This window comes from Erithacus rubecula (genome assembly GCF_903797595.1).
Source record: "Erithacus rubecula genome assembly, chromosome: 6".
NCBI classification, from domain to species: domain Eukaryota; kingdom Metazoa; phylum Chordata; class Aves; order Passeriformes; family Muscicapidae; genus Erithacus; species Erithacus rubecula.
The window spans coordinates 44,597,819-44,620,218 of NC_136688.1; the positions used below are offsets into that span (position 1 = coordinate 44,597,819).

The window sequence follows — 22,400 nt, forward strand, 5'->3', positions numbered from 1 at the left end:
TAACAGGGTAACATTTTAAGCTCTGAACAAACTCAATACATCTTTAAAATCAGAATAATTAAATATTGAAAATTTTTCAAATATATACATGGAGTGTGAAATGCACAGACATCTCAGGAATTATTACTGAATTATCCACACCTTGGTTTGAAACAACCCCACACATGCACACATACACCCCCAAACTGATATTTTGCTTTCTTTTGTTCAAGAAGTCTTTGGCTTTTTCTTTTTACACTGCATATTTAGTCAACTTCAAGAACTTCTTTTTAACTCTACTTCTAATCACTATTTGACACAGCTCCTTGCAAGTTTTGAACAAGCTGAGAACCAGCACTTCTTATGAAACAGTGGTTGACCACACCAAAGCACAAGGATGTCTCATAATTATAACAGATATCTTGTGTATTTGAACAATCATTTTCTTGATAATTATAAAAAAGAAAGTACATAGGAACTTAAGTGCTCAGGATTTCAGAACTGCCATGGTCTCAGACACTTTAAGGCGACAGTTAAACTGCAATGTGTCATCTGGCCACACGCACTCACTTTAAGCCTGTAACACACTTGAGCAGTGTAACTCAGTGCAGCCTCAGCAGAAAGAAGGACATGCTCAGCCACTTTTCCACTGGTTAAGGATGTCACACAAAGCTGAGCCCAGGAGGGGGTGACCTGTGACACAAAGTCTAGCAGGAGGCCAGTAACTAGCGGTGTGTCCCAGAGACTGATACTAGGCCTGATCCCGTTCATGATCTGGATGTACCCCAAGCATGTTTGCTGAACTGATATGCCAAAGGGCTGTGCTGCCATCCAGAGGGACCTCAACAGGCTGGAGGAATGAGCTGGCAGGAAATTCAGCAAAGCCTCCAGCAAAGTTGTGTGCCTGGGAGGGAACAAATCCAGTCACCACACATGCTGGGGACCCCCCAATTCAAAGGCAGCTTGACAGGAAAGCATCTGGGGGTCCTGGTGAACACCCAAGGTGAGCAGAAGCCAGCAAAGTGCCTCAGCTGGAAAAAAGGCTATTGATAGCCCAGGCTGCATCAGCAGGAGAGTTGTCAGCAGGTCAAGGACAATGATCCTTCCCCTCTGTTCAGCACTGGTGAGACCACACCTGCAGTAGTGGGTCCAGTTCTGGAGTCCCCAGTACAAGAGACATGGAGCTACTGGAGAGAGTCCAACAAATGCCCACCAGAACATATTAGACACCAGAGTATCTCTTTCATGAGTAAAGGCTGAGAGAGCTGACTCCTCACCTGGAAAAGACAATGCTCAGGAAGGGAGCATGTTAGAAATATCTGAAGGGAGGATACAAGGAAGAGGGAGCCAGGCTCTTTCCAGGGGTGTCCAGTAACAGGACTAGAGACAATGGGCATGAACTAAAAACACTGAAGGTCCCTTCTAAGGATCAGGAATCTTGTTTTTTGCTGTAAGAGTTAATGAGCAGTGGGACAAGCTGCTCAGGGAGGCTGTGGAATCTCTCTCCTTTGAAGTACTCAAAAGTTGTCTGGAAAGAGATGTGGCCTACTCCAGATGGCCCTGCATGAGCCAGAGTGCCGGACAAAGCGACCTCCAGAAGTCCCTTCCAAACAATCATTCTGTGATTCTGATACCACAACTCAGCTGATATGCAGCAACACATACATGCAGTGTAACATGAAAATGTCAGATCATAGAACCACAGGATGGTTTAGGTTGGAAGGGACCTTCTAAAGATCATCCCATCATGGGTGGGGACACTTTTCACTGGACCAGATTGCTCAGAGCCCTGTCCAATCTGGCCTTGATTGAAGTGTTTTCTTCTAATTCACAGACAATGAAAGCAAGGGATCATAGTACTTTAATAACACAATACCATATTAAAACACCGTTACTCAGTCTTCTCTAAGTGTTATTTCTTTCCCAAATATGGGTTTCAGAATCACAAATCACACACAACTTCACAACTACTACAGTTAGAAAGTTAACATGCATTGAAGCTGAAATAGCAAGTCTCAACTCTCAGAAAGGTAAGTTTGTAATGATGAATATTTTTATGCTCAATCTTCCCCTTTCCCCCCCCTCCAAAATTAATTTGAACAATTGACTTAGCCAAAGTAAGTCAATCATGTCAAAGATTTTATACACCCCCGAAACAAACTCTTTTGCCTGAAATAATATGCAATAATTACTGTAAAAAAAAAAAAAAAGAAAGTTTGTTAAAGGTATAAGCTCTACAGTGACAGCATTTGATATAATTAGGCAGAGCTAATTCACAAAGGAAAAGCTGTAAGTAACCTGAAATGACACTTAACAAGGCAGTACTTTTAATTTGGTTTCTGGTTTCTTAATGATGATATTAAGGAACATGCAAACACAGCAATCAGTAGTCAGATCTTGCAGAACTAAGACTATTTCATTTTACACCAAGATCATAGTTCACTTCAGAATTCTCTACATCTTCACTGCTGCTCAGGCACATTACAGAGACACAGGCAGCACCACACAGTGGAAAGTATATACTGCAGCAAAACCACCATATGATATGTGGAAATGTTTGCTCACTCAATTTTCTGTATTATGAGAATCAGAATCTAGACAGAATTTCTAGATTCTGTCATAAATATTGCAAGACAGAACACTAGGAATGAAGAAAGTAGCACTACAATGTAAATATCAGCCATTTTAAAACAGTTAAACTAAGACAATGTTCACTAAATGTTCTGATCCTATTTAACTGTAACAAAACAGAAATTATGCCAAAACATGCAAGCACTTGAATCACCTGTAGAACTTAAAAGACTAAATCTCATTGATGTGCAGTGAGACAAACTGCATGATGCCTGACACTGTAGAAGTTTCAACCCTCCAGTTAAAAAAACAGCAAAAGCTCCAGCATTTCATTTTATCTGAGAACATAAAACTGACATGGTATGAGAATGTCAGTACACGGCAGTTGATTGATGACTAGCAGAAAATATGGAAGGTTGATAAAGGGCACAAGTAGACCATTGAAAGGAAAATTTTATTGAGGAAATGGAGACATTTAAAAAAAATAATCCAGTAGCAAAAGACAGGATGTCAGTATCATCAAAAATCATTTACAAATTTGAGTGACTGAAGTTTAATGCACAATGGAAAGTACTTTTTGGCCATGTTGATCATGCTCTTCTAGTAGAGTTCTTTATTTGTTTTTTACAACTAAAATAACTTTTTTGTCTGTCTGAATAGCAACCAACTGGTAGTTCACACTGGTAAGTGATGCCAAATGAAGGACCTGACTTGTTAACCTGCCTATGGCTGGAAGAAGGCTAGGTACAGCCAGTCCAAAGGAGAAAAACTGTTAACACTTGTAGACTTCATCTTGCTGGCTCAGAGGAACAAAAATTTGAGTTTCAGAAATGACTGTCTGCTTTCCTAACAGAAAACAAAGGACAAGGCAAAGGTATGGGGGAAAAAAAGCCCTGTTTTAATTTAGAATTAAAAAAAAAAAGAAAGAAAAAAGGGGGAAAAAACAAAACAATGAAAACACACACATACAGCAAGTGCACATTCACTCTATTTTACCTACCATAGATTCACTAATAAGCAGCAACAGTAAGGCTTCTTCTGTATTTTCTTGAGGACAGAAGATGCTGTTCAAAATGAGAATTTAATTATTTGCGCAGAACATATTACTTTTATGAATAGTTCACACAGTTATATATTAAAAGCATTGTAAAAACTGGAAAATGTCCCAAAAAGAAAATAGAAAGTAACCTGCATAGAAAAATCAATTGGTTAAAACGCATTTCTTTGCAATGCTCTATATTTGCATTTCAGAAAAGTTGGCTGAACACAATAAAAGAACAAAACTACCACAGCTGTCAGAGTGAACTCAAATATCCCAAAATTGAACATAATTTGACAACTGTAAACACTAAACCCATATTTAATTAGCCTCTTTGGCTGTCTGAGCTGAATCTACATCACTGATTCAAGAGCTGGCAAGAGGAAACTCTCACACAAGAACAGAACATTTATATTTTAGGCAATATATGGAGATATACTTCTATCAGCCTTCCATGAGATATGCTTAAGAATTTTTTCATTATGCATTCAATAGTCATGAGTATTTTTAAACAGATCCATGACAATCTCCACCAGTTTGCCATAACCACTCTTAGTTGCAAGTAGTAGAATTATTTGCTTGTAATGAACTACACTTCCTTCTAACAATGCTGAAGGGTTGCATAGGACTAGTTTCCAGACTTTACTGCTTTCTCTGAATACTGGATGCTAGCTGAACGTTTCTATGCAGGTGGACAGACAACAGTAATCTGCATTGTGTACTGGCAGGAATTCATTCATCCATTCTCATACACACAAAAAAATCCCCCAAATCTGTGACTATGTTTAATCTCCAGATTTTTTCATCTAAACTATTTCTGAATTAGCACAAGTACTATTTCCTGTTAATCCAATTACTTCCACAATTACCTATTTAAATGCAGAAAATAATCTGTTGTTAAAAATCTATTCCTATGGTCACAAGAGTGTTTAAAGTACAATATATTATAGACAGGAAACAAAACTTGTCTGACATTAAAACACCTTTTCAGGTCAATTCAAAGCCCTAGAAATATAAGCAGTAATTAAATGCCTGAAAGAAAATAGAAACTAAAAGACATCTGAATTCCTGGCAGTTTGAAAACAACATTGTGAACGTATTGCGGTAATATACAACAGCTAAGACCCCAGGGCAGCTGTTCTGTCATTGTATTTTTATTTATTAATCAATACAACTGCTCACCAAATTTTTAAGAGTATTCAAAACCTTAGAACACATTTTGATTATTACATAACAAAGAAATTTCAAAACACAGTTAGTCATGAATAAGAACCACCCACGATAATGAATGAGGAGTAATGAGGAAGCATCAGAGTGCTCCTTATTTAACAATCCACTCCTTTATGCAGAATTTAACAACCTGGAAGAAGATTTAACCTGACCAACTGACAATGGCACCCAGAAAGCAGAATAATGACTGGAAAGAGCTGCTGGAGAAATTACTCTCTCAGAGAAAGAAGGGATGCTGCCCCCAGGAGAAATACTAAAATGTCACTTATCAAAATAAAAGCACATTATTTTCTCTTGCAATTTCAAACATATTTTATAGATAGGCTGATGTTTGTCTTAAACAAGATCTCTGTGCAGAAATTACTGAGAAATTTCTTTGACCTCTCTAAGCAAAAAGCTCAGTTAAGTTGACTGAACTCAGACATTTTCTGTTTCTCCTGGTAGATGCAGGCACATGAATAAAGTAATTTCAGTGTAACACAGCAAAACAGGCAACCAAAATAATGAAATGGCTATCAACCAAAGGCAAACTATGAAAGTTATGCTGAGTTGAAGAACTGGTTTCAGAAAACTGAACAGGCAATAACACAGAGATCTAAAAATCATAAATGCTATTAGCCAAATTACACCCATAATGCTCATAAGAACATAATGCAGTTATCTAATGTCAGGCAACATACTTAATAAAAAAACAGTGCATTGCAAACTCAGAGCTGGTGGTCATAAGAACACCTAGGAAGAAATTTCCTAGATATCATTGTCTTTGACACTTGCTTTCAGTCACTGCTAGAGATGAGACACTTGGCTGGACATATTTTATGTGGTGTGGTACTAACCAGCCTGACATGATGAAAGGACTCAATTATATGCTCTGCTGAAATAGTGGAACTCCTCACCTGCATGTGCTGAGAACAAGAGAACTAAACAACAAAGTCCCACTTGTGCAGGAAGCATGTTGCTGTGAAGGATGAGTTGAGAATGGAGAACCTAAGTTTGAAAGATGGAGCCTGAGAAATTTGCTGCAACTATTCTGGATCCAGGAAGGAGAATTGCTAGAAGTCTTTGAAGATAAAGTAGCCATTCTACTTAATAATAGTAAAGACACCACAATTATGTGGGCTTGCTGCAGTGTAAAAGATTCATTAATTGAACTCTGCAACAAATAGAGCTAAACAACTCCAAGGTGTCATATTGCAGGCATTTATGTTACAATATAATGATACTGTGAACACTAAAACAAAACATCCCTCTATTACGTAAGGCAACCTCAATAATTAAGATATTAACTTCTAAGAAAAAATTCAAATTCAAGGAAATACCTAACTATATTTAATACTAACTCTAATGGTAATTAGTTTGGAAAAAAAGAGTTCCAGCTTCAAGAAGCAAGAAACATACCATAGCTACTCTGGAATTCACCATGAGATATACCAGACAAAATCAAACCAAAAAGTATCACTTACCTGATTGAAAGATTAAAACTGTACAGAAATGTGACATCATAAAGAAATGCCAAAACTAATCTAAGATGATTAGTTAAAGCTGTCTTGGGAAATAAACTACCTTTGAAACTGCTAGATAAATTTCTAGATAGGTTTTCTTTTTTCATAATGCTTCCTGGACCAACTTGAATCTCTATATTGTTGAATCTTTCCTTTCTATGGTAAAGCAGAATATATGCCTAGAAACAGCACACAACTTTTAAAATCCATGATATCTGATTTACTACCCAGTTCATGTTTTCTTTTGTATCCCACATATAATACGAGATATCAAGACTATCACATACACCAGGGGGAAAAAAAAATATTTCTACAATTGAGAACAAAAGGTCTATCATGCAGACATTCACTTGGAGAAGCATGTCTCTTCCTTAGTTCTTTAGGAATTCTATCTATCTATCTATCTATCTATCTATCTATCTATCTATCTATCTATCTATCTATCTATCTATCTATCTATCTGCTGCCAAAATTCCTTCTATATTTTCAAAAATGTAAGCTAAATTACCCAGCATGCTGGGTAACAATTGTCATAATAGAAATACAAACTCAGCCATACTTTTCTCCAGTGTATACCCGTGGTCTTCTACTGAGCGCATAGTTCTTAGTATTTGAACCTTTCCGAAGTGGATCATCAAGGGGTGATTGGTGAGGAGGATCTTCCAGTGGATTCCAGTAACTCTGTTCACACATACCCCGTAACAAAATTTCTGCAAGTTGTCTTGCTATTGTCTGTAAAAGCAAAAGATAATTTTTTTCCCTAGAAATGCTGGATACAAACTCTTAAAAAATGCTCAGACTTTTTCTAATGAAGACTACTTATATAGAATGCATTTTTTTATTCTACAACATCCAAAGAGCAGGCATGATGCTGTTTTAAAGGTAAAAGTACAATTCTCTAAACACAAAGAAAAATAACAGCAATAGCAAACAATTTTTCAATTTTATCAGTTAAGTCCAGATACTTCTGACTTCAGCTGCTGCTCCTAAGATAATCTATAACCTAAGATGCTCAATATCCTCTACTGCCACTCCAGACCTAGAGCAGCTATTTGCATGGGAGATACCACAGTGGTGCAGCAGTCCAAACTGTAGCCTGCAAAGAAAACCATGGTGAAAAACAGGGTGATATTCCCTGAAGGAACTGCAGCCCAATGGAGGGACTCCATGCTGGAGCAGGGGAAAAGTGTGAGAAGTAAGGAGCAGCAGAGAGGAACACACCACAACCCTCCACCTCTCATGCACCACTTAGGGAATGGGAGGGGAGGGAGAGGAGGTAGAAGAGTCAGAAGATTGAAGCTAAACCTGAGAAAATGGGGTGGAAGGAAGGTGTTTCAGTTTGTCTTTGTTTCTCACCATCCCACTCTTTTGTAAGTGACAATAAATTAATTTCCTCCAAGAAAAGCCTGTTTTGCCTGTGACAGTAAGTGGTAAGCAAACTCCCTGCCTTTATCTCAGACCTGTCTCAGACCTTTTGCAGCTTATTTCCTTCCCATGTGTTAAGGAAGGGGAGTTTGTGGGCAGCTGGGTGAGGATCTGGCAGCCAGACAAGGTCAACCCACCACAGACAGTTATGGTCTGTGGGCTAAATGGGGCTTCTCAGGTGCTGGTGTTAGCTACTGCTAAAGCACAGCAAGAGTGAAACAAGGTTGAAAATCAGCATGAAAAAGTGTATTTTGACCAACTATTATTGTCACCATATATTTAACTCTAGAAATACTTACATAAATATTATTTAACTAAATAATACTAATTTAAAGCTTTTAAGTCATCCTATAATCCATAACTATCAGGTTAATCTCCTCATTAATGTTTCACACACAGCATAGACCCTGCATGACTACGTATCACGATGATGAAAAAAACCAAAGATTTTCTCCCAGGGCACTAGAAAAAAAGCAAGATCTAAATGTGCATCAGAATTGGCAGCATTTTCCAGTAATTTTTCCCAAAACCAGATATGCAATGTTTAAGTCACAGACAGCACCACATTATCTGCATCTTCCTCCTTAACTCCTATATCATAAGAAGCCCTTCATCTTTTCTATTAAAATTTGCAATATTATCTATCTCCATTGAAAGTCTGTTATTAAATAATTTTAATGTATTTACTAGGAACCAGTTATTGAATTAATTAAGAAATCACTTATCCTCCTTACTATCAGTTTGGAAGTTTTAAAAACCCAGTATTAGGAAATTAATCTAGGATATTTTTGAAAATAATAACATGACAGTAAAAGATGTAAGCTTCTATTTTTTATTATATAAAAGATTCAAGCTTCTGACAACATAAGTAACAAATCTTCATGATTCTGCTTTTATGGTTTTCGTTTAAGAGGCTTTATAACTTCATAGCCTTCAACTTAATAGAAACCACACAAGAACTGTGCACTCTGTTCTCACCCCCACTACCTTACAAAAACATGAAACTACATTGACTCATAAATAGGGCAATTACAATTAAAGTTGAAAGTATGGTCAATTGGAGATCATTCAGATTCTATTTGTAACCACAAACAAGAAAAACAAATGGAGGGAGACTGGGTATCAAACCCCCTTACTTTAATAATTCCCTTAAGTCAGGAAAAGTAACACTTACAAAGTGTTGGATAACAGGTCCTTATCAATATGTTATGTATTCAGCTATTTGTCTCTAACTCATCCATTATATTTATGCTTTCCCTGCCTACTAAAATTCAGATGCTACAATAGAAAAAGTGATTTAATTTAACTTACCATACGCAGGTTTTGTGTAGTTCTTGTTTCAACAGCTCTTAGTAACTCTCTAAATCGACCAACTCCTCTTGTCAAGTTCCTGTATATAAACATAGAATTTGACAGCATTCCAACTTGGATGAAATAACACCTTAAAATATTATTCAATGAAATTGTTAAAATCCACGTTACTTTTTTTTCCCTTTCATAGCCTCACTGCCTTTCTGTGAGATAGACAGATAGAGATATATATTCATTTGGGAACCTTACCACTGGTTACTGTAACAACATTCCCTGGCAGTTTATTGAAAAAATAAACGCTTTCCTGATCAGTAGATAATTCAAGGGAAAGCAAGGAAAAAAGGTAAGAAGCAACCACCTCAAAAAGAAAAAAGACAAAATGAAGTTGTTCTCATTGCTACAGTAATTTCAGTTTCAATTATACTAGGCTACAAGGATAAACTTTAAAAAAAAATTCCATTTTAGCTGCCTCTTGACACCTTGAAACAGGGAGATTAAAAATGAGTAAATCTTGTAACCCTGAAAGCAATACAAACCATAAAATTTTGAACTCCTTTTCAGAAGGGAAACAGCACAAACAGATTAAGGCCCACTATGTGGCCAGAACAGGACTGGGGGATCAGCATTCTGTTCTTGACTCTGACTGGCTTTTCATGTGGCTTCTGCAACCCAACTTTCTCCATCTACACTTCTTCCACATCTGCTGCCTAAGCATCTTTTGCAGAGAGTCAAGGTGAACTGGTGAAGGACTGCACTAGCTTTTTTAACAACTGAAATCTGCAACGTGAACAAAATCGATAGGAAAACCATTTCATTACTTCAACTTTAGTTACAAAACAAAATTATTTGATCAAAAGTATATTTTGTATCAAATCATTGCTGTTACATCATATGTTGCCTTAAGGTGTGATGTTATGTATAAGTTGCATAACATTTACCTAAGACAGAGGCAAAAGAGACAAGAAATATTCCATATTGTGTAAACTCTCTGTAAGTAAAAGCACTGTGGCACTGCACTACAAATAAGATGTTAAAACCACCTTCCTTAGTCTGCTGTCTTTATTTAAAAATATTTTAAAATATTGACTTTTGAACTGCAGCTTTGTACAAATTAAAAAAAAAAAAAAAAGCCAGCATTTTTATTCAGATACTTTCTTTAAATTCAGTTGCAGAGCACCTGAAACTAGTGTTTGATGCAAGATATCTTGCTATAGGACTGTCGAACTCCTATCACTTTACCTAGAGACCTACTCATTTATTTTACTCTTCAGATTACATGACAGCACTCATCTCTGTTCTGTTTCACATAATAAAGGATTATCAGGATACTTCAGAAACTTTAGTTTCCACACATCTTTCACTAGCATAGACATCATCTTTCATCAGCACAAGTTCACCTTCTAAAATATATATAAGCTTTTATTTAAAAGCTCATTTAAAAAGAAGTAGCATTTAACAAAAGCCATCTGAATGGCCAAAAGTTATGCCAAAGAATGCCATCAGTTGGCTAAAAAGAAACAATCACCAGTCAGACATAAAATAAAAATTGCTTGTAAAAAGCCCACGTGCTACAGCAGAGTTTGATCATAGAGTGACCAGCTAGTACATACTAAAGAAAATTCATCTTGTGCAAAAATCTGCATGGAAACAACTGTGTGAAAAAACAGGCAGCCTCAATAGCTGATGACTATTACAACAACTTCATACACTAAGGAAAGACAAAAATCATTAGGCCAGATTTCAAGAAAACCTCCAAACTCATTTGAAGCTGGATACATTCAGAACCTTTGGAAAACCAAAATACATATCATTTAGCAATAGCACATTCCAAATATTTTAGAGAACCAAAACCAGTCCACTGGAATCCCAGCTTTAAGTCTTCTGGTCTAAGTGGGTATTTCTCATTAATGGAGTTCTCCCTCAAAGACTGTATTGCAAAGTCACACATGTGTCCTTATAAAGAGATTTTTCAAAGGAAAACAAAAAACAAACAAACAAAACCAAACCAAACCAAACAAAGCAGACTTGCCAAAAAAATGAAATGCTCCCTGCAAAACTGTTCAAAAAGAGTTATGAGCAAGAACTTGTCAGTTTGAAACCTGAATTTGCCAGTGCAGATGAAACACATACCATGTAGTAGAACTTCAAATCACAATAACTCCGTTATATTTTAGGAATTGGCATTTTTTCCATATGAAGTTTTTCTTTTGATGCGTTACAAGAACAATAACAAAACACCTAATGAAAACACAAGCAATTTTCACAAGCCCTTGAACACTTCATGACAGGTTGTTTTTAGTTACCCATTACACTTCTTAAGCATCTGCAAGAGATTGAAGCTTGTGACTGAAGTTCTACTGTATCATTGAAAAAGCAGTAAGAAACAAAGCAGTTAAAATACTGAATTAGCTTTTGCTTCATAAAGCATTTAACAGTGATCCACTGCACACGTCAACACAAACACAAAACAGATTTGTAAAGCATTTTCTACATGGAATTTACTAAAACCAGACCTCTAACTACAATCTAAATCACTCTAAAATTCAGTTAAATGCTTTTAGAGACAAGAAATGAAGCAAAATATACCATGAATAACATGGTAGATCTCCACACCACACTGCTTTTAGCAAAGTACATTTCCTGTATTTGTTAACAGTTTGTAACATTGAGAAGAGTGGTGGCTATTCTGGCACCAGACTGGGACACACACAGCTTTTACCTGCTTTCCACTATGGTGTGCTTTCATGTCAGCAGTTCACACTGTGCTCATTGAATGCCAGAGCAAACAGGCACTTTAACTCGGACAGCAATGTCCCACAGTGTCTGTAAACGACTTTGAGATCCCTTCCTCTCACAGGACAAGGAATTTTAAGGTGCATTAACACTCACTTGGAACTGACACGTTTTCAGCGATTTCAGACAAGACAAAGACAGCCCACAGATGGACACTAATAGTTACATATATGTGTGTTTATACGACTGCCTCCTGCTACAACATGCTCATATCAACTTCTTTGAATTGTATCTTCCTCATTTTTAAACACACACAAAAAGCAGAAAAGAACGAAAGAAACTGCTCAACAAGAAGCAGTCTGAGTGATATTAGGATAAAAAACCCCAAACACTATTCCTTATAACAAAATTAGTGAGATCTAGTAATTATATACTCAAAACAGACTAAAAAATAAATGTTTTAAAATTAACCTTAGAAAGGTTGATAAGATTAATTTATTCTGTAGTTACAGCATGTTTTGGTGATATCTTCTTCATTAGTGAGAAGAGCTTTGTTTGTCAGGGATTTCTTTTATGTTTCTCAATCAAAAACCCCAAATATTTAATCCACCACTGCCTTTTAATGATTAAAATTTAAATAAAATAAATTTTTGCATACTGAGCTATAACAAACCTCATCTGCTCTGCAATTTGGTGGCTAAATTTTCAATATTTCTCCCATTTAAGAGAGAAATGCATATCTAGAACCATGTTGGTGAATGGGCTGAGCTACTTACACTACCCTATTACTTCACTGCTGAGACTTACTGTAACAATTTTAAAAATACTCATCTTTTAAAAGGAGAGAAATCAATAACAATGAAATCTACAGAGCTTGACCAAAGTGATGAAACTGAAGTTGTTTTTGGAACTGAGCTACTTCCATCTTCTCTTGTGCTTCCTCTCTCTGTCTATATTTATAAACAGAAAAAGAAATGCAACGTCTGTTGTCATAGGTACACTGCAAGTTTTAAAGTTTGTTTTTTTACTCTCAAAAATTCAAATATGATAGGAAAGAAAGGAATCATTTAAAGATAAAAGTGAAACTTAACATGCGTGCCAATCAGAACAGTAACATTTCAATAACTTCAGTATAGCTGACATGATTACAAAAAAATATAACTATTAAAATCCACACACTCTAAGTAATTACTTTTAGCCAATTAAGAGTCATTTATACAGCATTAAGGCCCAAAACAACATCACATTAAAAGAAGTTACTTCATAAACAAAAAGAAGAAATGTGAGATATCAAGAGATTAATTCTTCAGCAGTAGAAGAACATCCTAATACCGAGGTATGCCATTTACCATACTGCTTTATATAACCCTACAAAGATGAAAATACAAAAAAAATTTAAAAGGACTGCAATTCTATGGCTCACTTCCATAACTTTATTAAAGGTATGACCAAATGGACAAGACTACACACTCTGCACAATGGATGGTGCTTTGGGTGGTTGTGACTAATATCTGTGTCTGTTTTCCATCAGGTTTAAGAGAGTGGAGAAGTATAACTTAATCCACAATTAGAAAAAACATGCTGGTAAGCGTTTGGATATCTACCTATGGAGGCAACATAGTTGCAACTTCAGACAGATCTGTTTTCCCTCTCTTCCTTTCATGCTTACACATTCGGCACACCCACAATACTATATAATTTTCACAAAACATTAATTGAAACTGGGCATTATTTTTCAAATAAAATGTAGAAAATCCCTAATTTGCTGCCAGAATATTTTTTCTTTTTTTTTTTAAAGTCTACTTAAAAAAGTTATCATGGAATACCTCTCATTTTATCCATTATTAACTCATGCAGAAAGAAAAATCCCAGATATCTCAAATTTGCTACAGAAGATCATGTTTGCTTGATGCTTGAAAGTTCTTAACAGACATTTGAGCTTATAAATAAAATATCTTCAGTGTGCCATTAGAGCTACACAAGCCTAAGTATTCGAAAGAGCCCAATCAAGCAGCAATTCTGGCATTCATGCATTTAAAATGAAAACACTTGCTGCCTAGACTGCAGTTCCACTGGTAGTTAGTCCATCTAATGGTTCATGACCTGAAGATTTCATCCTCCCCATTTTCATCTCTTAGTGCTTGTTCCCTTTTCCCACCATTCTTCCTTCCTGGTATCTTCCTACTCTCACTTGCTTGCTCCTCTCTTTTCTGACAGCCAAACCAGCCATGATCACACCTTCCAGTGAATCAATTCTTCTCCTCAGAATGACAGAGAGCTATGATTTCTTTGACAACAAAACAACTCCACAGAAGAACCAAAAAAGCACCTGAACCAGCAAAAGGCAAACAAGGAAAACACACACTAGAAGGGTAAGGAGGAGAGTAGGTCTGGGGAAAATGACAATAGTAACTCCTCTGTCAGTGAAAAAAGCAAGAGTATTACGTAAAACAGTAAAGCGAGCATTTTGAGGGGAGCAGGGCAAGTGTATGAAATATTAACTCCCCTGTTTGAGAATCCAAGACCACTTAGTTTGCCAGCCATCACAACTGAACATAAAACCAAAACCTTCAATCTGATGCTTGCAAAGACAATCAACAGCCACTGTCAGCAAGACATGTAGTACATGGGCTAAAAAATGCTAAGTATCGTCTTGGAAAAAGTGAGCTGGAGTCAGAAGTCCAACTACATATTATTAAGAGTATCAGTCTTGAACATCAGATTCTAAAATTACTCTCTCACTATTCTTTGTACAACTAATTATTACAAAAGTTGATTAAGTTTTGAATCTGTGATCCCTTCATTTTTATATCCACCTTAGTCTCCCATGTAGCACTGTCAGGTATCCTATCTGTAACTTCAAAATGAAATCTTATTTTAAACTCTTGAAGTTATGACACAATTCTGAGCAATACACATACAGTAAGGTTTGGAAGAAAAAACATCCATTATGGATGATTTTATCTTGAATATCTGAGGGAATAATAACTTCCTTTCATGTTCAAATAAAGTTTTTTCAATGAAAACTAACAAGTAAGAACAGTATTGGAAACAAGGATGAGGAAAACATCTGATATGACAGACAATAAAGTATCCTTTGAAAACTTATTTTTGCTAGAAATCACAGACAAATTATTTTTGTTCCTATCTTTACTATACCCTTTCCTTAGCTTCCTTACCATACAAATATGAAAGCAGGTATACAGAGAACAAAGCTGTTTTGAAAACTGCAAGAGAAGTGATTTTGTTTGCTTTCCAATACACAGCAGTGATATTTTACATATAAGAAACATGATACTTTGTAGGATTTCAATGTTCTCATCTTACTTTCTATTCTTTACTTAAAAACCAACTTGTTTTGAGATTGATGTAGGATGTGCAACGGGATGTCAAGAGATGCAGAGTGATGGGCATCTAGCACTATATTCTAATACAGCAGAGAGCTGATCTTACAGGATCTTCATGTGCATTTATGTCAATCATTTACATAATTCCTTCTCTCATGAATTTCATTACTGTAAAATTCCTAGCTCTGACCACTGTATGGACATACATGTGGAACAGAAGCACCTACAGACTGCCCCCCATCCTATCCACTGTTCCTCTCTTTCCAGAAAGAGAGCAATATTCTTATGCTATTTCTGTTATATGAAAGAGTGAAAAGAGAAAAACAGATAAAAGAAATGCTACATAGATAAGTCCCATACTCTAAGGAGAGCTTTTATTGTGGTTATTTAAAGTCAATATAAACCAATTACCTCAATTGTATGAAAAAATTGGAAAAAATTTGTTTATTTTTTTATTCCTTTTTTTCAGGGCTAATTTTGTATGGAGAAAAAGCCACTCTATAAGAAACAACTTGCTGGAAGAGACTAGGAATGTCTTGCTTCCCTATGACTGTGCCAGCACAGGTAATGGCCCCATAAGGAGTACAGATTATCTCTGGGATCCTTAGGTTTTGACTGAGTATGTGAACCATGATGGAGACTAGACCAAACTGCAGTCTGGATCCTGAGCAATATCCTTGGAAGGGGTGTAAAATAAAGGAGAAGCCAAAAAATAGCTCTGAGAGCTAGGTAAGTCTGTTTTTCACATGATGGCCTCCTGACTTTAGACTTCAACCAGAATGCCATTTTGCTTCAAGATCATACATTTCCAGTATATTTGTGAACATTACTACATCAAAAATAAAAACCATAAATCAGACAAAATTAACTTGTAAATCTCACAACACAGCAAATACTAGGATAGAAGAAACACTGGGTACCTAAACAGCTGTCCTTTCTCGGGGGTATTCTTTCAAAATAGCTATGTTAAATACCAATGTCAAAGTTCCTGTGCTCACAGCTTTCCTTGGAAAAATATCAAGACTTTGAACTCCTTCCCTGAGAAATTACAAAGCAACTATTATACAAGTTACATAATCAGCCTGAAGGCATGTAAAGTTACAGGTTTCAGAACGATTTTAAAAAACCACAAACTCTACTTTAAGTTTTAGAATAACTTCCTCAACTTCTTTGTTACACATTTCCAAGCTGAAGTGTTCCTCATCTCCCAAGTGAAAAAAGAATATGTAGTTTGTTTCTTTAATAAAATTCCATACGCTTCAGAAGAAACCATTAATTTCAGTTTTTGAGTCTTATTAGCACTTTTCTGGTTCAGACTATTTCCACTTCAACGTTTTTTTTGCTAATTGCATTTCCATGTATTTTCAAAATACCACCACTTAGCAGAAAGGCTAAGTTAAATTTCAAGAACTTCTTAGTTTTTTATACAAGATAATGCATACCTGAAAGATAATCACTTAATCCTCTACAAAATCTTGATTACTTGACTTAAAAGAAAATCTCTGTACAGTTAATAAATGAAACAGAAATTTGAAGTAGATCAACCAACTTTATGGGTAGGCAGCAAATAGTCCCTATCTTACTGTTGAAATTATGGTCTTCCAGCTCATATAAAAGTTATCTTACTCTCTTTTCTGGTTTGAGCCTGACACATATGTACAAAAATGATTTTAGATTACATTCAAACTGAAGTATGTTGCAAAGCTTATTAGAAAGATCTCAAAGCTACTTTCTATAAACCTAACATCGGGAGGGATGACACATTTAAAAATGAACAAAACATCCTTAAAATAGATTTATTAAAAAGCAAGCTATAATTTATCCCTATTAGAAAAAGTATATAGTTGAAGTTCTCTTCAGTTCTGGTAAAGCCAAGTTAAAAAAAACCAAATCCTAAAAGCAGCCACATAACAAGTAGCCTGGAACAATTACCATATTAGGAAATACTGAAAGAATTCTGACTCCGAATTAAGGAAGGAAACTAAAGGATGCAACAGCAGGAATATGTAAAATAATAATTGTCACAGAGCTATTTTTCCTAATACCTTGCCTCGTATCATACGAGAAAAAAGGTACTATCGGCCAATGGAACTAGAAGAAGAAATTCAAAATTCTATATATAATGTGTAATTAGCTCGTAATCTGCAAGAGTTTATCATCGTACTAAAAACTAAAAAAAAAAAAAAAAACAAAAACCAAACAAATAAACAAAAAAAAACAGTTTGTGTAGGAGTTAACAAGATCATCAACAACTTCACTGTGAAGAATTAAAATGTACATGCAATAAAATCACCTTTCAAAGCTCACACCAGACCAGCTGATATGGTCTAGGAAAAACACTCCTGTCTGGATATTCCTTAACAATCCACTGCATGACTTCTTTCATGCAGTTGCTTTTTGTTTTCTTCATTAATTGCAATCTGTTATGTCTACTGCTGGTTGCTTTTACACAAAACATGTCAGATTAAATGCACCATTTCCATCCCTGGCCTTCAATCAAATGTGGACTTCTTACCTTATTCCTAACCATGACGGCCATTGGGATTTTTTCAGTAACTGTATTTTATTTTTTTTTTTTGTGCAGACATGAAAACAGAGAACTTATTTTTAGCTCTGGTAAATGAAAAAAGTTAGCTTTCAGAACATTCCATTCCTTCTGCAATTAAATTATGAAAACATAACTAAAGTGTAACTCTCAGATCATGTTATTGCAACACTACTTCAATACTTTAAGAGATTTCAAAAGTGCAGTGATCATTTCTATGTTGAAATTCCTGAACAACTTAAAACTTGGATTACCCTACCTTCAGCACTTTAAAATCTCGAACTCATTACAGACACTGCATGATTCATCTCCAGTTTATGTATTTGAAAAAACAAGAAATATTTTTGGTATGAAACAGTAGTCCTATCAAGTTCCATATTTCAATAAAATCATGTTTTCCTAATGAAATAAGAAGCCCCAGAAACAAGTTTTTAAACTATGTGATTTCAACAAATGTCAGAAATGTACTTAAAACCCATTTGTACAGAGTTTTATTTTTAAAAATGGAGAATTGTATTCTTTTTCTCACTCTGTGTGGTAACTGAATTTATTTTTAGGCTTTAAAGCAAAGCCTTATTAAAATAAATTATAAAGGAAGTCCCATGCAGAATCTAAAGGGATCTACAGAGCAGGTACAATAAAGATTGTATACTTGTATACATACTGTTGATCTTCATGCACATTTATCCTGCAGCATAATGTTAAAATAAGTGATAACTGAAGAGATTTGGAAAAAAATTACAAAATCAAAATTATAAAAATCAAGAGTTTCAATATGTTGACAATCACTTTTTAACAGTGTTCAATAATAAAGTAAATTTCAAATTGTTAAAGCCTAAGGTACTTTAAGTTTATACATTTAGTAAGCAAAACTATAAAATGCTTTCTGATTACTAGATTTTGACTAAACAGTTTTCCAATATGTAAAAAAAATACAATATGGGCAGCCTTACTATTTTAATCAAAATGTTACTACTTTATTAATAGGAGACCTCACAATTACAGAATCCACAATTGCTAAAAATGATGCCCAGTTAAATCACGAATACAAAACCTAAACAAAAAAGCAAACACAATAAAAGAAGACTCAAATCTCACCCATTCTTGAAATATAAGACATGTGCTCTTTGAAGTCCTGTTTCCAGGAAAAAACCAAGCTCTTGTTCATGTGCAGTGGGCCCTGGCTTAGGGCTTCTGTTTTGTATGTTGGCATTAATTACCTAAGAGATCAAAATAAAAGGGGGGGGAAAAGTACATTTAGGAAAAAAAAAAAAAAACAAAAACAAAAACAAAACTTAAAATCAAGGTTTGTGTACTTTTACCTGGAAGCTAATATATAATGTTGGAAAAATCTTTGCCATTTGTAGGTGGCGGCTAATAGACCATTTCTAGCTTTACCTCCACTGCCACCCAAATACAAACTTTTTTGCTCTTGGCTATACCCTTAGAGATAATTTATTTACCAAGTAGAAATACTGCTAAGTAAAATGTTATAATACTTTTTCAGAATTTTTGTGAAGAATGGTATACAAAACAGAAGAATATGAAAAAGCATATTTGCAACCTTATTCAGTAGCAGGAGATGATGATATTCAAAAACCTAAAACTCTCCTATTTGGTTAGAAAAGGCTACTGAAGAGAGCAGTAAGAAGATTAAAAGCTATCTCCAGAGTGATTACCAAAAACAATTTAGAAATAATTGTATTACATCAGCATTAAAACTGCTGCCGAAATGTAATCAGCTTGCAGTGCACATAGTCTACCAGCCACTACAAGACAATAATAAAACAGCAAAACCCCTCAGAAAATAAAAACCTGCATGTATTTTAACAAGTTTGAATTACTTTTTTCCCCCATCACACTGGTTTTCTTTCCCCTTTCTTCTGTTTTTCATGACCCAGCTGTCTCAGAATCCCTTCAAAGACAGCTGTCAAGCACAGGCCTGAGGCTTGCAGGCAATGGGTCTGAAAAACAGATCAGATGGATATTGCAGCTCACTTCACTCATCAAAGAACAGAGCCCCCAGTGCACTGCATTTAGCAATATAAATGCACCTCAGAATCTAAATAAAAGGCAATAGTGTATAACTCCTAGAAATAAACAGTAACACAAATTTCTTTTAAAAAGGCATTTATATCAACCTTTAAATCTTCAATTTAAAAAATCAGCCCAGCTTACCCTTTCTATCTCCTGAAGGTACAAGAGAGCAATATCCCCAGCCTTCTCATAGCATGTAACAATCTCCTGCTCACGGTCCACATGGAGACTGCTCACTGAGGAAGATATTGGCAGCTTCTCAAGACAGAGACCTTGGGAGGCAAAAAAAAATTCAAACGAAGCATTAAAAACTAATGTCATATAATATTAAGAGTTAAGACATAGTCTAGTTTAAGCCCCTTTAGCCAGGAGAAGAAACAAAGGAAATGAAGGTATGGTCCCCTAAAACAGACACTAATAAATATATAAATAAAAATTACTCCTCCTTAATAATTATAAGTCCAGAAGCAGTAATTTCTTAAAGCAATTTGGATGTAAAATACATTATGAGAACCTATCATAAAAATATATAGTGTCCTTCTATACCAGTTTTACATTACTATGTCTTCACTTTTCCAGAATGATCATAGAAACCAAAGTACAGTGATGAAAGACACTCAAGGTAATGTTAACCTAGTCACTGTGCAAGACAAAAGCATCTATAGAAACAAATACACTTAAAATAAATAATGTGTTAGGAAGTACAATTTTTGTATTTAAACTTAGAAGAGGTAGTTCACTCTCATCAAGGCCATGTAAGTCTTTTCCAATAAATACATTAAGTGGTGCTTTAAAGAAAAAGAAAAAAAAAAAAAAAAAAAAAGAAAAACCTTCACTTGTCTCAAATAAAAATCTAACAACTCTTACTAATCAACACTAACTCCTACACAAGGCACTTCTATTACAGTTATTTTCAAGATAATTAAAGTGCTGGAAAGGACCTCGAGAATATAAATCCATTTATCTGATACAGGAATCAACCAACCCCTGACACTTGTCTAACCTATTCTTAAAAGCTCCTGACAATAGGGATGCTCTGGCCTTCACATGCAAATTACCATAAAGCTCAACTATTCTCACAAATAATATTTTCTCCTAGATGCTAAATCTCCCTCTCTAGATTAATTACTTTGATTCATCCTCACAGAGATGTTAATCTGTTCTTCACAAAACTCTGCAAGTTAGAGCATGGTGCCAATAATGCCAAGGTCATGGGTTCAACCCTCCTATGGGCCATTCATGTACAAGCTGGACTCCATGATACTTCTGGAGGATCTTGATCCCTTCCAACTCAAAATATTCTTTGATTCATCTAGAGAGAGAGACATGCAACAAAAAAGTCAAATCTCATCAACTTCTCTCCCTATGCTTCCTTGACAACTAATAATTTTTATCTCCAACTGGTTACCTGTGCCTTGAGTCACTGTGCCAAAATGGGGTACATGACTTCACTTGGAGGCCTCAACAGCACTGAGCAGAGAAAATTAAAGACTTCTTGGTTTTCATAAGGGACACTTTAAAAAAAGTAATAAAAATTAGCTAACTTTGGTGCCTTCCCTTACATATTAGTAAAAAATATCTTCATTTATGATCCACAACAGACCATCAGCTCATATCCATCAAGCCAACTATTTCATCTTATATTTACTTGAATAATTAATTGCATTTGAGGTAACACTTTCCACATGTTAAGAGATTTACTTCGGGTCATTCTTCTTGCTTGTCAGAAGTAAATGCTAGTCCTAAAGTGACTTCAACTGCTCCCACATTAATACAATCCACAATTTAAATTACTGTATTCTCCATTCATCACTGAAAGTTTTGAGAATCCATTGCTGGAGAAACTAAAGCCAAAACACAACAAAACACTTAGTTATATATTGGGCACATGTTCATAGAATGCTAAGTAGTACAAATCCAGTTTGGAGAACAGTTTATCAAAGGATTTCTGTCAATCAATACAGTATGTTTCATTACAATTACAAAAAACAACTTGGGAAGACACAGCTACATAACCTGGAGTTTATTTATTGATAAACTCAGAATTGTGAAATATCTGTGGCCTCCACATTATTTCAGAACATCTATTAAACTTCAATCTCTGTAAAAGTGTAGTTTATATGTATTTAAAAAATCTAGCCAGATTTTTGGCTTGAGAAGATGCCTTAAGTCTGTATCACAGTTTGTTGGTCACCTTTACCCTCCAATCCACCCTTTTACCAGTAAAAACAAAAGGTATCTTACAGCTTTATATGCTATATATCCTGTTAACACAAAATCCTTAATCCAGTATAAAGACCCCTGCTAAAGACAAAATAATATCCAATACGCTTTTCAAAAAAACTATGCATTCCTAAAGCACAGCAAACACACAAATTGTTTGTCTCTTAAAAACCTGCTATACCTGAGTACAATAGACCCTGGGTGTTTCTGACATGTCATACTTTTCACCTAGCATACCTCTATAAGTTAACTATATTTGCAAATAGTCTAGAGTAACCAACTAACCTGCTTTTTTTTCATTTTTTCAATCAAATTACAAACATCCAAGAAACATTTTAGTGCCAATAAGTAATAGACCCCAAAGCAGCAAGACTTAACTACAGAAAAAAGTCATGTCTCCTTGTACTACAGTAGGTTTGAAGAGATCCTATGAAAAGGTCTAAATATAAGGTTGATAC

At 35.3% G+C, this 22,400-nt stretch overlaps 1 protein-coding gene across 7 annotated transcripts in view; it reads right to left on the reverse strand.

The window, feature by feature from the left end:
* The window catches only part of TTC7B (tetratricopeptide repeat domain 7B), a 120,477-nt gene that overhangs the window by 70,419 nt on the left and 27,658 nt on the right, over positions 1-22,400 (reverse strand). For all 7 annotated transcript variants that reach the window (XM_079309266.1, XM_079309269.1, XM_079309268.1 and 4 more), the window contains 5 exons: positions 19,861-19,991; positions 18,781-18,902; positions 9,058-9,136; positions 6,881-7,053; positions 3,551-3,614 (listed from right to left, as the gene is read on the reverse strand). In XM_079309266.1, coding sequence (XP_079165392.1) covers positions 3,551-3,614; positions 6,881-7,053; positions 9,058-9,136; positions 18,781-18,902; positions 19,861-19,991 — 569 coding nt within the window. The remainder of the gene's footprint in view (positions 1-3,550; positions 3,615-6,880; positions 7,054-9,057; positions 9,137-18,780; positions 18,903-19,860; positions 19,992-22,400) is intronic.